This window comes from Eublepharis macularius, chromosome 13 (assembly GCF_028583425.1).
Source record: "Eublepharis macularius isolate TG4126 chromosome 13, MPM_Emac_v1.0, whole genome shotgun sequence".
Taxonomy (NCBI): Eukaryota; Metazoa; Chordata; class Lepidosauria; order Squamata; family Eublepharidae; genus Eublepharis; species Eublepharis macularius.
The window spans coordinates 69,562,097-69,578,462 of record NC_072802.1 but is presented as its reverse complement, the minus strand read 5'-3'; the positions used below and the strand labels follow the sequence as shown (position 1 = coordinate 69,578,462).

Below are 16,366 nucleotides of genomic sequence, written 5' to 3'. Positions count from 1 at the left end.
AAGAAATGCTGAAACAGAGCATAAGCAATTCTAAGACTGACATATTGAACAACATATAAACTACCCAGTAGTAGGATGAGGCTTACAGCAATAGACAGTACACAGTAGTAAAGTCTATAGTCTCTATCCCTTTATTAGATGCTTCAACGCAAAGACCACGATTTGCCATCCTTTCCTCCGCAAACCCAATATTGCCTTCCCCGAAGTATCGTCCTTCCCCAAACATCTCCCTCCCACCTTAAAGAAATCGTCTTTGACCCATCTCCGTCCTCCGCGTCGGAGCCGCGCCGCGCACTCGCTCTTTTCTCCACAGCCGAAGAGGAACCTTTAGACCTTGGCGTCGAGTTTCCATCCGGACCTCATAATGAGCCGTGCCGGCTCCGGGCGCTGATTGGCTGGGAGCGGGCGCAGGCTCGTTGTGATTGGCTAGCTTGCCGGCTCTGCGCATAATGGCGGTTTAGTGTGTGAGAATCCCTGTCCCGTCGCCTCGCTTGGCCAGGCCCGGTTGGAAGCGGCGGAGGAGGGAGGCGAGGCGGCCGCGGCCATGGCCAGCGTGCACGAGAGCCTGTACTTCAACCCCATGATGACCAACGGGGTGGTGCACGCCAACGTCTTCGGCATCAAAGACTGGGTCACCCCCTACAAGACGGCGCTGCTGGTGCTGATCGGCGAGATGGGCCGGGATGGGCCCTACCTCAGCCTGCTCGAGAGGCGGAGCCTGAACCGCCTGCTGCTGCCCTTGCTTCAGGTGGAGCAGGGGCGAGAGAGGAGGGGGAGGCCTGTGGGACGGCCAAAGGAAAAGGAACAGCTTTTATTTGTAATAAATTTATAGGGTTGCCAACCTCCAGGTGGCAGCTGGAGCTCTCCCGGAATTACGACTGAGTTCCAGGCCATAGAGATCAGTTCCCCCGGAGAAATGGCTGCTCTGTGCTTTATATAGGGCCTGCTATGATTCTATGGCATTATAACTTGCTGAGCTCTCTCTCCTCAAACCCCACCCTCTCTATCGCCACCCCCAAATCTCCAGAATTTCCTACCCAGAGCTGGTAACCCCAATTTACAGAGCTCTTTAGAGTGCTCAGAACAACTCGCTTCTACTAGCTCCATAATTCTTTCAACCACCTGTGAGGTAGACCAATATTATTGCAGGTGAATGTTGCAGAGGAAGGATAAAGGACTCTTGTGGCAACTTAAAGGCTTCTTGTGCCCCAAATTGTCATGGAATACAGCCTATGTATGTGTGTGTACAGCTACATTGGCAAAAAGGGCAAAAATTAACTGTGGTATCAAAGAGCAACAAAAGAGTATGTGAGGTTTCTACATAAAAAGTGATTGTATATAAGGTAAGCACAATGACTGTTCAAAAAAGCAAAATAGAAAAGAGTCCAGTAGCACCTTTAAGACTAACCAACGCACAGGGCTTTTTTTCTGGGAAAAGAGGTGGTGGAACTCAGTGGGTTGCCCTCGGAGAAAATGTTCACATGGCTGGTGGCCCTGCCACCTGATCTCCAGACAGAGTGGAGTTTAGATTGCCCTCCGCACCGCTCCCCTCTGTCTGGAGATCAGGGGGCGGGGCCGCCAGCCATGTAAACATTTTCAAGAGGTTCCAGAACTCCGTTCCACTGCATTCCCGCTGAAAAAAGCCCTGCTGTAGCATAAGCTTTCCAGAATCACAGTTCTCTCCGTCAGATGCATCAAAAAAGCAGTAGTAAGTGATAATCTTGCAAAGTGTGTGGGAGCTATGTAGCATGTTACTGTCTCAAATTTTTATTCCAGTTTAAACTTTCATGGGTACGACCCACTTCTCATAGCACTTGAAGAAGCAATCCATGAACACTTATTCCAAAACAAACTTGTGTTCGTCTTTAAGGTGCTGCAAAACTACTTATTTATTTCTGCTACTTCTTTAGAATTCCAATATTATTAACCCTGTTCAACTAACATAACACCTGGGATTATTGTATCAACTTAATGAGTGTAGGAAGATTGTGTTATCTATCGCTGCTGTCATGAATGGTTGTTGTGTTTATATTACATACAATTGCATAGAAATGTCAGGTTCTACCACCCATATTTCACTGATCTTTGACCCCACAGCTTACTATTTCTTTTCTCTGCCTCATGTGTATGTATAATCTTTTATGATTTGAGGGTAACTGCAGTGGATGAAATTGTCCATGAAAATTTATGTCTTAACAAATCTGTTAGCTTACAAGAGGTCATAAGAGTCCTTTTTTTGGTTTTGGTGCAGTAGGTTAAAACTACTGCGCCTCTGAAATTTTTCAGTATAGGAGAGATGATAGTAAGTAGCTTGCTCCCTAACATGTTCTTAGTCAATGCAAGATTTGAACCATTAACACACTTGAGACATACCTTTTAACTGCTTAATTTGTTAAGTGAAAGGTTATGGAGTTCAAGCAAACCAGGAAATAAACTGTCTCTGCTGGGAACTATTTTCTTTGTCTCATAAAAGTAGTTGACAGGTGGCTCAAGGGGTAGCCATTGTCTGGTGTTTTTCTGTCAGGTGTTCTGTGCCTTAACAGTTGTGCAACAAGCAGAATTCAACACATACAGTTTCCCCTAAAAGACTGCACTTTCATGCCAGGATGAATATAAGGTGCCTACTTGTCATTTATTTTTTATCTGATTTAGAGTGCACCTTTCTTGCTGAGACTTGAGGCAGTTTACGGGCTAGAAGTAGGACTGGGATTACAGGATTGGAGAACAATATAAACTAAGGCAAAAGTATGCTATAAATAATACAAAAAGTCAATTACAAGATAAGACAATACAGTAAAGGCAAGTGATCCATACAGTAAACATTGCAGTGGACTACAATCCTATTCCATTTTATACAGGTGCCTGCTGGAACTGTTCCATTCTATTCTGTTGCTGATTATCTTTTTCTGGAAGGACTACTATGTTTTGAACAGCATAAGCCTAAATAATCATGTAATGTTCTCAGCACCACATCTATATACATGAACACTTTCACATGCCAAATTTCCACTTTTCATGCAGTGTTTCCCAAACTTTTCATAGCTACGACACACTTTCACCCCAGAAGGTTTACTTGAGCAATATGTAAAGATAAGAATTACCTTCCTTTAGTGAAGGCCGCTTCCTGTACATCTGATGATCAAGTTGTGCTTCCTGTTTGGAAGGAGCCAAAGGTAGAGTAGGAACTGATACATAGATGCATTTTCTGAAGGCACATAGTTCTGTTACAGCTTTGTATCAGGAGTGACCCAGTGCAGAGATTCAGCAAAATTACTTACTCCTAGTAGAGGTAGGAGAAGGTTAGTCAGAGCTCTTAAGATAGCAGCAATGCAAGCACTGTTTTCTGTGGATAAATGTGTAAAATGTTTAATGGCTTGAAGCATTTAATTGCTTAATTTGTTTATTTATTGTGATACATTGATACACTTGCTACAGCACTTAGTTTGGGAAATATTTTACTGGATTATGGTTTGAGGGATTATGGTTTGAGGGTGGCGAAGCTGATGAATTTTGCTGCTTGTACATTTCCAATTCATCAGTTAACATGGTTCCCAACTATGCTTTATATAGGGCCCTGATATGACCCTTTGTCGACTGATTAAGGCGATTGAAGAATGCTGTGCCAGTCTAGCAAGCTTAGTGCAAATAAGGTAAGTTTCTTTGTTTTCTGACTGTGTCATGGGAAAACTGATATTTCCTTTCACCCCACTTGTAGCATCTGTTTTAAACCTGAAGGTTTTCATCAAAGTTAAAAGAAACTTTGAAGGATGTCATAGAGGATATAACAAGCTTAATAAATATGATTAATACTGGACAACACTTCCAACTACTTTGTCAGACTGCACAGGGAAGCCATTGAAATTCACAAGCATAAGCAAAACTTCAACAGGAAAGAAGAAACCTTAAGAATGAACAGAGCATGGGCTCCAGTTCTGAAAAACACCAGGCCAACAAAACACTCCACACCCGACAATAGCCCTGCAGAGAAGATTAGCACATCAAGCACCAATCCATATGCAAAAGAACCTCCTCAGGATACAGTGAAGCCTCCCGCCATTAGCATTCCACACCCTGGGAAACTCTTACAGAATGACTCAGTGAAGCCTCCCGCCATTAGCATTCCACACCCTGGGAAACTCTTACAGAATGACTCAGCTCAACCCCACCCCTCCTGAGTAGATACAAATGACCTACATCTTTTCCACACTGTGACACTGAGAGATCTCTGTCTTTTGGTGCTACACCTCTGAAGATGCCAGCCACAGCTGCTGGCGAAACGTCAGGAACTACAATGCCAAGACCACAGCAATACAGCCCGGAAAACCCCCAACAACCATCACAATATGATTAATAGCTTCTTTCTTCATTAGTAGGCTTCTTTTTTCAAAGTCAGAGGGAAGTTCACAGCACAGTTACAGTTTACTGAATGGGCTACTAGTGAGCTTGTGCTACTATTTACAATATTTAGGGTCAAAACACACGAGACACATGGGCGACTGTCGGATCCTGCAAAGATCCCTGGGAATTGTAGTTTAAAAAAAACCAGCCACTCGATGTGAATCTCAGCTCAGCCGGGAGAATCGCAACTGGAGGGACTTTCTTTCTCACACACACTCTCTCTCTTTCAAAAATCTTTCAGGAGCTCAGGATGGGGTTGGGGGTTGGGGGTTGGGAACGACATAACAAGAGGCAGGAAAAAAGCCGAGGTGTTTTGCGAGTGAGAGAAAAACCCAGTCCCTCCCATTCTTCTCCTGGCAGGGTCCTGTTACATCCCCCCTCCCACCCTGCCTTTGAGCTCCTGAAGGAAAACCGGTTGATTGGATTTTTGAAAGAGAATCAATCCCTCCAGTCCCTCTTTGAGAGAATCTCTTCGGAAGAGAATCTCTCCAGCTGAGCGGCTGTTCTTTGCAAGAAAATGCACTTTGCTAGGTTTTTCTCGTTTGGAAGGGGGGGGGAACATAAGATTATAATTTCCAGGAAAGCTTGCGGGACCAGTCAAGTGCTCTTCACGTGAAATTTGTCTTGTGAGTTTCCACTCTTAGTGTCCCCCCCTTAATTAAAGTGATAGGAAATGGGAGTCATCCACAGATATACAGGTAAGAATGTAACGAATAACTTGTGGTGTACTCATTGGCTCACCATAGGGTGTTTTACTCAGAGTTTGCCATATTACAAACTTCTTTGGAAGACCACCTGTCTCAAAGGAGGTGATAAGAAGAGCCACACTTCAAGAAGCCCAGAGTTCTCTTAGGTGTAAGGAATTAGGTGAGTGATTTTTCAGTGCTGGCTACTAACTTCTTTAATAGTGAATAGTATTCTAGTTTTCTCCCTATTTAATACTTGAGATTTTTTTTTTGCTCTGAAGATCTCCATTTGTAGTTTAGCCCCATAGAGATTGTGTTTATCCAAAAACAAGTTAATAGGAAGTCCAATCAACACACTCTGACTTTCTTGTAGCATATTTTTAGTGATCTGAGTAGTCTTTTCCAAGTGTTCCCATATATAGAATACTAGAGAAAAATTAACCTGGAGGTTTCAATTTGTATTTATGGTCGTGTTCTTAAACGTCAGTAGAATGCTTTAGCCAAATCTACATTTAGTAGCTTAATTTCAGAGCTGCTTTACAAAAAAACAACTTTCTTTTAAAAAAAAATTATTGGTGAGTACATAAAGTATTATTAAATACACAAATTCCCCGGCTTATCTAAATTATATCAGCTTTCTAACTTTCTAACGATTTTCTGTTTTGAGGTGTCGTACCTCATTGGGATCCTGACCTGGATAGCCCAGGTGAGCCTGATCTCGTCAGATCTCAGAAGCTAAGCACGGTCGGCCTTGGTTAGTAATTGGATGGGAGACCTCCAATGAAGACCAAGGTTGCAGAGGCAGGCAGTGGCAAGCTGCCTCTGTGAGTCTCTTGCCATGAAAACCCCCACCAGGGGTTGCCGTAAGTCAGCTGTGACTTGAGGGCACCACACACATGCACCTCGTTGGGAGATCATCTACATGTAAAGCATAGATTGCCAGTATCCAGTGTTAACAATCCAGAGGAATAACTGTGGTTGCTTTCACATGGAGATGATTGTGTAGCTCTTGTGGCCACTGCAAATTCCTCAGCAACAAAGCGTCCACTGGGCAGTTATCCACTTGCTTTCCTTGCCTCAGCTTGTTATGGCCATAATCACCATCTCGCTGGAATTTTTATAAAATTGGTAATCGACAGATCATTATAGTGCTGTAACAATCAACCGTATCTGTGTCCAACTTTCGGTGTTTTTTTTTTAACGTGTCACTTTACGCTGTAGAATTATAAAGGGAATGTGCAGCCTACATTGGTAGCGTTTGTTAGTCTTGAAGATGTCTTAAGATTATCTATGGTTCCAGTTAAAAAGGGATCTTGGGTGGTGGAGGCAAGAAAAGCCTCTGCTGGCTATCTTGGGAGAATTGTGGCCAGCCCTAGCAGTGTTGGGCCTGTTGTGTGAATCAGAACAAGACGGCTTCATATGTTGACTTTGTTCATAGGGTAAAGCTGCTGGCAACAGGGGAATTGAAAGACATGGAGCAATTCTTCGATGACCTTTCAGAGGTGTTCAATAGATCAGAGCCAGATGTTCACAAGACAAGTGTAGTAGGTACTGTGCAATTTATTCTAAGCTCATAACCAGGTGATTGCGTCATATGCTTAGTAGCTCTACCAACACTCAGTTATAGATCTAGGTGGATCCAGCATAGGTGGAAGTGTTTTTGTGGTTGTTTGTTTGCTTGCTTTGACCTGGCTCATCTCCTTTGGCCCCAGATGCTGAGTACGAATCTGTCCTCATCCCCTCATCACCATTTAGAACTGCTTAACACAGGAAGTCCTCGTGTTCTTAGCAGCCTCACCAACCAAACAGGAAGTTGGCTTGTCTACAGTGACAGGTCATATTGCAGCAAACAAAGCAAGCACCCCGGAATGTTTCCAAATGCTCTGCAGTGGAAAGAAGCTCTGTAGGAGACGTATGAGTTCCTCAGCAGATGTTTCAGTGTGGAAAGTTTGGAAAAGACGGTCTTGTTGCAGCACTTCCTGGAAGACTCTAAAACATTTAGGCTGATGTCGCCCTCTACTAGTGGAATAACTGCCCCTTGTAAGGATCATGGAAGTAGCAACGCCAGACCGTTCTCAAGCAAAGTTGGGGGCTTCCACTTTCATGGGTGATTTCCCAAGCATGTGGAATGCTAGAATTTTGTAAATGAACTAAAGGGGGATGGGGAGCTAGCTGCTGGACAAGAACTTGAACGAGTCCCAGCACGATGGTCCTGACCCAAAAGTGGGTCATGAAGTCTGTGAAACTGCAGTTTCATTGATCTATTCCTGCTGTGTGTGTGTGTTTTAAGCAGATCACCATACCAAAAAAGTTTGGAACCACTGGTCTAAGAAACACAGTGTGTTAAACATAGTTCAGTCAGTTGAAGGAGGAAAAATGGAAGGAAATGGAAAACCAGTGTAATGTAGACTGGTTAGTGTTGAACCTAGAGTCTGAGAGGCCTGGGTTCAAATCCTCCCTCTGCCAGAAGCCACAAACTGCACTCTCTCAGCCTAACCTACTCCACAAGGTTAACGTAAGGATAAAATGGGGCGGGGACCATGTATACTGCCCTGTACTCCTTAGAGGAATAGCTGGAGGGGTAGAAAACTAGTCCACTCTAGCCCCTAACTCTGTAGAATCCTAAAGGGGAATTGGATGGTGGGGGGGGACCCAAATTGTCCCTCCTGTGCACAATTTCTCTTGGACCCCCCCCCCCAGCTTGTTTCCTGTTATGACCCGAGCCAGGAAGAATTCTTGGACTGTAACGCCCAAGAATGTGAGCATTCTTGTCTCCCAGTGTAACCCCCCCGAGTTTAGGGAATATGAACTTGGGCAGCATCAGTAGCTGTGACATTTTAAAATGTAAATTTGTCCTGGATGGTGTAAATTCAAGGCAAGGGCCTCTTTCCTCTCCCTGCCCCCCCCCCTGCCCAGGCTTGTTCCTGCGTCACATGATCCTGGCCTACAACAAGCTGTCGTTCAGTCAAGTGTACAAGCTTTACACAGCCCTTCAACAGTATTTCCAGCAGTATGTGAAGAAAAGCGGAGGAGAGGAAGCCAAGATGGAACTGACACACTGCGAGGACCTTGAAGTGAAAATGGAGAAAGAAGAATTCGATGGACCTCTCAGGTTTCCTTTTTTCAAAACCTTTTTCCTCTTTTGTCCTCTTAACCATTCTATGAACCAGTTCGTCTGAAGCCTCTTGTAATTCCACTCGTAGGCTCTGGATTTCTCACCATTTGAAATGTGTTGAATGAGTGTATTTAAGAGACTCGCTTTTGCAATGTGCCATATACATTTTAATGGTCTCCTCCCTAGAACGTCGCTGCTAGACATTCTAGAGGGGTAGCCACTCTGCTGCGAGCAAATAAGCTCATGGCAGTAGTGGGATTTGAACCAGTAGAGTGCTGATTTGCAGCCAAACCACTTAACCACAGATGCATCTGACGAAGAGAGCTGTGGTTCTCGAAAGCTCACGCTGCAATAAAGTTGATTAGTCTTAAAGGTGCTACTGGATTCTTTACTCTTTTGCAACTACAGACTAACCCAACTAACTCCTCTGGATCTTTGCTGGATTGAGTCTATGAACATCTCCCCACCTTAAAAAGTGCAAGCTGCTATTGGAGCTCTTAATCCAGCTCTATGTTCTGCCCTTCTACAACTGACACAGCTCTTGCTGATCTTGCCACCCGTCTGTGAGTTGGGTGTGGGTTGGGTCTCTGTTGTGGCTGGCAGTTTGTGTCCGCCCCCACCCCCCTGGACACTTGTTTTGTAGCTCTGCTGCACGTTGGCAGGTTTTCTCTCAGACATGGATAAAACAGAGCATTCATATAGCGCTTCACATATGTTATCTCTTTGATCTTTACAACGGCTCTGTAAATAGGTAAGTGATATCACATCCAGTTTGCAAGAGAGAGTGGCATGTGTCAGACTGCACAGCTTCTCCACTAGAACAGCACTTCTGCTTGTGGAAGCATGGGAGCTGACCACCACCAATTCCTCTCTCCCAGCGCAGACACTCATTTTGCCCCCATGCTGTTCCTGAGGGTACAGTGACTGTCCCCTAGAACATAATTTCAGGGGGCTCAGCGGGCTCTAGCAGGAGGCAGAAGGAGGAAAGTCCTGGCCTGCAAAGTCTGCAGATGCTCTGGTTACCTGCCAAAAGCTAGTTATTGAGTTTCCAACAGATGGGATTCAAACCAGGAACCTTCCAGCTTATGCTTCAATCTTTGCCCCTACGTTCCATACTGTATACTAGGAAGCTACTTCGGCTACCCTAACCTTCACATAACGGTAGTTTAAGAATTTCTAGAGCAAAATTTGAGTCCAGTGGCATCTTAAAGACCAACAAGATTTCCAAGGTATAAGCTTTCGAGAGTTAAACTTCATCAGGTACAATTTGACTTTTGAAAGTTTTTACCCTGGAAATCTTGTTGGTCTAATTTAAGGTGCTTCCGGACTCAGACCTTGCTTTTCTACTGCAGACTAACACTGCTGCCCACCTGAAACTAAGAATTTCTTGTATGTCTAAATTTGTAAAAAAAGAAAGAAAAATTGCAATTTCCCTTTTCTTTTTTTTCTCCCTCCAAGGGAGGAAGAGATATCTTGCAACGGGCCACTTTCACAGAAGCAAGCGGAGTACTTCCTCTCCCAGCAGGTCTGTGGACCGGGCAAGTCATCTTGTTGATTGTCTCCACTGGACAGAGCTCCCCTCGCTCTACAAGCTGGTATTTTCCTAACCCTCCTGGGATGGTTCCTGAATTGGGGCGGTGATTCTCAGAATCCCGCTGCCAGCACTGCTTCAACAGAACAATGCTGGGCATTTGCTTCTGGCACTTGCTCCTCCCTGGCGTGACGGGATTTTCAAAAGTATATTGAGATACGGCTTTTGATGTGTGGTGGGCACTCAAGGAAGCCTGTTGTTCAAAGAAAAAAACTTGCAGAGGTTGCCTGTGCGTCCTTGAGCACATCTAAAGTTGTTCTTTGCACTTCATTGTATCGACTTCTCAGTGCCGGAACGGCAGTGGTGTTTTCAAGGCGTCCTTCTCGCAGTCCTTTAAATCTGCTTTTGATCTATCATAATTAAGCTGGCCCAAGTCCCTTCTCTAAGGGTGTTATAATGATGCTTTGCCCGAGTCTCTCTTCACAGAAATCTATGTTTGCTGCTTATCTCCCCTCTCAACCACACAATTAGTATCCTCTTTAAGATTTACGAGGGGAGTGAAGTGGTTAGAGGTTGGGAAAACAGGTCAATGGGGCTGAACTCGGCATGAAGAAATCATCCATTTTAGTCTGTTTACATGCCGGAGAGAAAGCTAAATCGTCTGTATCACAGCCTCTTTTAGATGCTCCCATTATTGGAAAGCACAAACTCCCACTAGCTCCAAATGCAAAGAGACAGAAGGAATCCTCAAATTGCCAGCTTGGGCTCAGAGTGAAAACTCCTGCTTTTCAGTTAAAAACCAGTCAGCATCACCCTGGTTTATTTGGCAGTGCCGCCTGACTCTCCGTGGGCTCTCGGCACTACTGCCAGGGGGAAGTGAAGACGGCCCAAGAGAGATGAGAAATTCACTAAAGTTCCCTGGGAAAGTGTCCTTGAAGGTGCAAAATCCAAACAAACTGCAACTTTATCAAAATACCAAGTTCAGCACAGACACTTATCTTAAAGCCGGATAAAACCAGGAGTGACGTGCCGGTGTGTCTACTCAGGATGCCATCTTGCCTCCAGAAATCGATGTGCTGACCACCTTTTTCTCTTCCTCATGCAAAAGGGTTCAGTTGCTCAAATGATGATAAAAGCAAGTGTGTGTATTTAATGCAGGAGAGTTCGCATTTCTTTTATTGTAAAACAATAAACACTTTTTGGAAACAAATTGCAGAACAAGATAGGAAAATTACGGGAGCGACACTGCTGTTTACTCCAGAATCGATGCTACTTCATTACTAGCAAAATTCTTACTGCTATTTTGCAAAGAGCTGCTCAGTTAACTAGTTCTTCTCAGTGGAAATCCAACCACCTGTTAACTTTAGATTATTGGTATGGGGAAATTTTGGATCAGATTGTTACGGAAAAAATAAATGATAATCTGAAACAGATTATGAAGACTATCAATCTGGTTTCGAAGCTAACTGGCTCCCCATTTTAAAATATATAACCGAACAAATATTACTCCTCTTAATGCTATCTATAGGAAATTGTTATATTTATGAATGAACCTCTGACTTTGATTGTAAATACAATTTGAATTTAGATAGATGGACCCTATGTTTGTACTTAGTAATTGGACAAGGTTATAGTTCGCTAATATGAGATAATGTATAAATTATTCACTTTGAATGTTATGGTTGTATGATAGAGCTCATAATTTTGTTAATATGTATTTCTTTGGTGAAATACAATTTTTTTTAAGTGACAGGATTTTAATTTACTTCCAGGCATCTCTGTTGAAAAACGACGAAACGAAAGCACTCTCTCCAGCATCATTACAAAAGGAACTGAACAGCTTGTTAAAATTTAATCCTGATTTTGCTGAAGCGGTAGGTGGTTTTGGACTCCCTCCACCCCGCAACTTGCTTGTTCCGTATTGTAGTGCACAAAGGGATTTGGTGTCCGCATTTGGGTGTCATTGGCTGAGTTACCCCGGTTTGGTGTAGTGGATAAGAGCACAGGACTGGGTTTGGTTCCCCCACTCCTCCGCTTGAAGCCAGCTGGGTGACCTTGGGTCAGTCACAGCTGCTAGGAACTCTCTCAGTCCCGCCCACCTCACAGGGTGATTGTTGTTGTAGGGATAATAATAACACACTTTGTAAACCAAAGTGGCAGCTTACAGGGCTTTTTTCTGGGAAAAGAGGTGGTGGAACTCAGTGGGTTGCCCTCAAAGAAAATGGTCACATGGGCTGGTGGCCCCGCCCCCTGATCTTTGTAAACCAAAGTGGCAGTATACAGGGCTTTTTTTCTGGGAAAAGTGGTGGAACTCAGTGGGTTGCCCTTGGACAAAATGGTCACATGGGCTGGTGGCCCCGCCCCCTGATCTCCAGACAGAGGGGAGTTGAGACTCCCCTCTGTCTGGAGATCAGGGGGCGGGGCCACCAGCCATGTGACCATTTTCAAGAGGTTCCGGAACTCCATTCCCCCGCGTTCCCCCTGAAAAAAAGCCCTGGCAGTATATAAATTTAATATTATTATTGTTATCATTCTCATTATCGTTGTTCTTTTGTTGTTGTTATAAATATGACAGAGGCCTCGGGGTGGTGGAGAAGAGGAGGTTATGGCCAAAAAAAGGAGGAGGCCTGAGGGCTGTAGCAGGCCAAGAGAGCACTGGGAATATTAGGAAAGTAGGATGGGCGAAGTAGCAGAGTGAGCAGACAAGAGTAGAATGCCAGAGGGGGAAAGTGTTTGTGTTGAGAGAGAGAGAAAGTGGCACAGTGGGTGGGAGCTGCAGAGGAGAAGGATGAAGCCTGACATTCTCAGACTTGATGTAACTGACTGCACTGTTGCCTGCTGGTTTCTGTATAGATTCAGCCAGGTTGGTCTGCAGTAGAACAGCAAGATTTGAGTCCACTCGCATCAGCAAAACCAGCAAGATTTCCAGGGCATAAGCTTTCAAGAGTTTAACTCTGGAATGCTTGAAACCCGGGAAATCTCGTCGGTCTTTAAGGTGTCACTGGACTCTGATTTTGTACATATATTTGATGCGTTCACCAAAACCACTTCCTCGTCGGTGCCTGCCCGCTCAGTGTGTCTTTGCGTGGCCGTCCGTTGCACCCAACTAGTCGTGTTGCTGATTTGCCACTGTGGTGTTCATTTCCAGCATTATTTAAGCTACTTAAATAGCCTCCGGGTCCAAGATGTCTTCAGCTCAACCCACAGCCTCCTCCACTACTTTGACCGCTTGATCCTCACCGGAGCCGAAAGCAAGAGCAATGGAGACGAGGGCTACGGGAGGAGCCTGAGATACGCAGCCCTGAACTTGGCTGCCCTGCACTGCCGATTTGGCCACTAGTGAGTTGGCTCTCTTTTTCCAGGCTGTGGAACTTGGCAGGGAATTTTTTCCCTTTGTCTTAAACATCCCTTTCCTTAGGCTAACGGTTCTGGTCCTTTGCCAGTTCAAGATTCCAGTCGTCAGAGAACTGGAAATCCATGCAAACACGCAGACCAAGCCTGAATTGGTGCTGTGCAGTAACTCTGCCCATGCAAACAAAACAATGTTAAGCTTCACATGAGCTGGAAGCTTCTCTTTGTTGCTCCTTAAAAGGGGGGTTGTTCCTCCCAAAGGGACCTCAGTGTAAGACTCTGCCAAGATTCTTCCCAAAAGTTTTCTCTGGTTTATAAAAGCTTTATTGGAAATTTCTAGTATCATGATCTTACTGAGAAAAAATTGTCAGGAATAAGGCACAGTCCGATTTTGTAAGCAAATAATCTTCACAAGCTGACCCTTTCCCCCCCTTCCTTAAAAATCCGAGTTCAAGGTTCTTTCCCAGCTGCTGAGAACCAGCATAATTTTCGGAGAGAGAACTTCAGACAAGATCCACGTCCTGAGAGAGTCCCAGCTGCATCAGATAAACATAACGTCACAACTCTCAGCTTCCCGCCCCCCCTCCCCCCGCTTAGTCTAGGTATGGCAAGATGCCGCCATAATCTTAACATTCTGCCCCCTCAAAACTCAGCCTCTCGGGGTATTTCTTGTGAAAGTTCTTTAGCAGTCTAGGGGCTTGAATGTCTATTTTTTTTAACCCGCTCAACTTGGCTTCGGGGAAAATCCCACGTTTCAATTTAGAGTCTGAGATCAGTTCAGTTTCATAGTGGTGCTGTCCTCCCACCGTGATCGGAAATGAGGTTGCTGGTTCAGGGTGCCATTGATCAGGTCCTGGAACCTTTTTTAAGAGGCTGAAATGGAATACTGAGTGTACCTGTCTCAGGCTTTTAGGTAGTTCCGGTTCTACAGTTACATTGTTCATTAGACGGATTACTCTGAGTAGGTCTGGTACCCAAAACCAGAGGTGCACTTTTTTCTTCTGAAAACTCAGGACTCACACACTGTTTCTGGGAATTGGGAGAGAGAGCCATAGACCTGAATATGCTGGTGAGAAGAAACCTGTGTCCTCCTTGGAGCATTCTGAACTTCTTTGCACAGTTTCCCAGCCACTTTTACAACCACCACCTCCAATTTTCTAGAGCATTGGAAGCAGGGACATGATAAGTGATTTGTTTGTTAAAGTATTTATTCCCTATCTTCCCTGTTGGCTCAAGGTGTTTATAAAATTGCACATGGTGTAGAAGAAAGGTGACAGAACTCCCCCCACCCCATAGTACTAGAACTCAGGGTCACACAATGAAGGTCACGGACAGTAGAGGCAGGACAGACGGGAAATACTTCTTCAGACAACACACAATTAACATGTGTCGCTCTCTGCCACAAGGTGGCAGTAACGGTCTCTAGTTTTGATGGCTTTAAAAAGGGGTCTGGCCCGTTCTTTTTAAATTTTATTTTAGAAAATGTACTACGAAGCGTGCAGAAAGCCACGGCGGCCAATAGAGTTATTAGTCTAAGTAGAGCCTCCATGTTCAGATGCAGCGTATCTCTGAATATCACTTGCGGGGGAGGCTTTAGCCTCTGTGTCCCAGTTTGCAGTTGTCCCAGGGCATTTGGTTGACCGCTGTGGGACGCATCCCTAAAGGGGGACCTCGGGGTTGATCCAGCCAAACTTTCTTTATGCTAATTGTGAAAGAGGTTCTGAACTAGAAATTACAAGTAGAAATGTCCAAGTTGCACAGACAGCATTGCAGGGTGGGTGGGGAGAGCGGAAACCCGTTTCTTGCTCTGGTTGGGTCATACCTGGAACCTTCCCCCACCTATAACGTGGTTCTGTCTTAAGAGACTCACAGCTGTCCCTCTGTTTCCTTTGGTTTCAGCCAGCAAGCCGAGCTCGCCTTGCAGGAAGCCATTCGGATTGCCCAAGAGTCCAACGATCACGTGTGCCTGCAGCATTGCCTGGTGAGACAATCAGTCAGGCTCTGTAGTCCTGCTGGCCTCCCCCAAGAAAAGAAATGCAGGACTTGCCGGGAGCCTTGTGGCCGCAGCGGGCCATGATCTCAGCATTGTGGCCGGCTTTGTTAAAGGATGTAAAGTGGCCGTCACCTGTGTTATTTCTCACCCCCAGTCTGATTTAGTTGTTTGGAAATGTTCTCAGTCAGATGACTGATCCGTCTAACTCGCATCTTGCTGGTAGCAAGTTTCAGGCAAAGAAAGGCCTTTTTCAGCAGCTATGCAGGAGAAATCTTAACTGGAGAGGCTGCCAGGAATGGGACGTGGGATCTGCCACGGTCACAACCCCTTGTAGCGACTGGCCTGTCAAGTCACTGAACTGATTCTGCTCCTCCAGGCAGCTTCTTTTGTAGCCAGAATGCCAAGGGGCGGAAATGTGTTTCCTTCATCTAAATTTCTTGATGGCTTATGTAAGAAAGACACACTTCCTTACTGTCCTCAGACAGGACAGCTGATGGCACCAGTTTCCCTCCTGAAGGGACAGCAAGTATGCAGAGCTCTTGATAAGCTGTTTGGGTTGGGGGGGGGGGTTTAAGCCCAAGCTCAGCTAACCTTAAAGATCTGGATGGAGAAAACGCAGCTTGTCTGAGCGTATCGATATCAGCATTGCCCAGAAGACGGCGATTTGGAGACTCTACGGTCGCAGGTGCTTCGCTCGTTTTAAAGCGGTGATAGATAACAGGCAGGGCTCTGTGTGCACCATCTTGTCTGCATTTGTGAGAAAACAAAAAAACTTGCCAAATGTGAAGGACCTTCCTGAGGATCTCTGATTTGGTTTGAAGAAAGGTGCAAGCTTCTAGCTACTGTGGTTACTAAGAAATTGGTAAATAATAAAGAGTCCAGTAGCACCTTTAAGACTAACCAACTTTATTGTAGCATAAGCTTTCGAGAACCACAGCTCTCTTTGTCAGATGCATCATCAACTTTCGAGAACCTCAGCTCTCTTTGTCAGATGCATCGTCAGCTTTCGAGAACCTCAGCTCTCTTCATCAGATGCACCGCCAGAGCTGTGGTTCCCGGAAGCTGACGATGCATCTGATGAAGAGAGCTGTGGCTCTCAAAAGCTTATGCTACAATAAAGTTGGTTAGTCTTAAAGATACTACTGGAATCTTTACTATAAAAAGAGAGATGCGTGTTATAAAACATGAGGAGTTTATTCCAGGGACTTCCTCCCAGAGACTGGGAACCAAGTAAATATTAGCAATTTCTTACTTATCCCTTGAGAACACAAGATTCTAATGCTGTGGTTTTC

General features: G+C 44.9%; 1 protein-coding gene across 1 annotated transcript in view; it reads left to right on the top strand.

Moving 5' to 3' along the window:
• Positions 1–450: 450 nt before the first annotated feature.
• ANAPC5 (anaphase promoting complex subunit 5) overlaps positions 451–16,366 on the top strand; it is a 30,586-nt gene continuing 14,670 nt past the window's right edge. The window contains exons 1-8 of the mRNA XM_054996471.1: positions 451–748; positions 3,571–3,650; positions 6,523–6,632; positions 8,001–8,196; positions 9,658–9,724; positions 11,503–11,604; positions 12,879–13,069; positions 14,981–15,062. Of these exons, the coding sequence (XP_054852446.1) occupies positions 545–748; positions 3,571–3,650; positions 6,523–6,632; positions 8,001–8,196; positions 9,658–9,724; positions 11,503–11,604; positions 12,879–13,069; positions 14,981–15,062 (1,032 nt within the window). The 5' untranslated portion in view covers positions 451–544. The remainder of the gene's footprint in view (positions 749–3,570; positions 3,651–6,522; positions 6,633–8,000; positions 8,197–9,657; positions 9,725–11,502; positions 11,605–12,878; positions 13,070–14,980; positions 15,063–16,366) is intronic.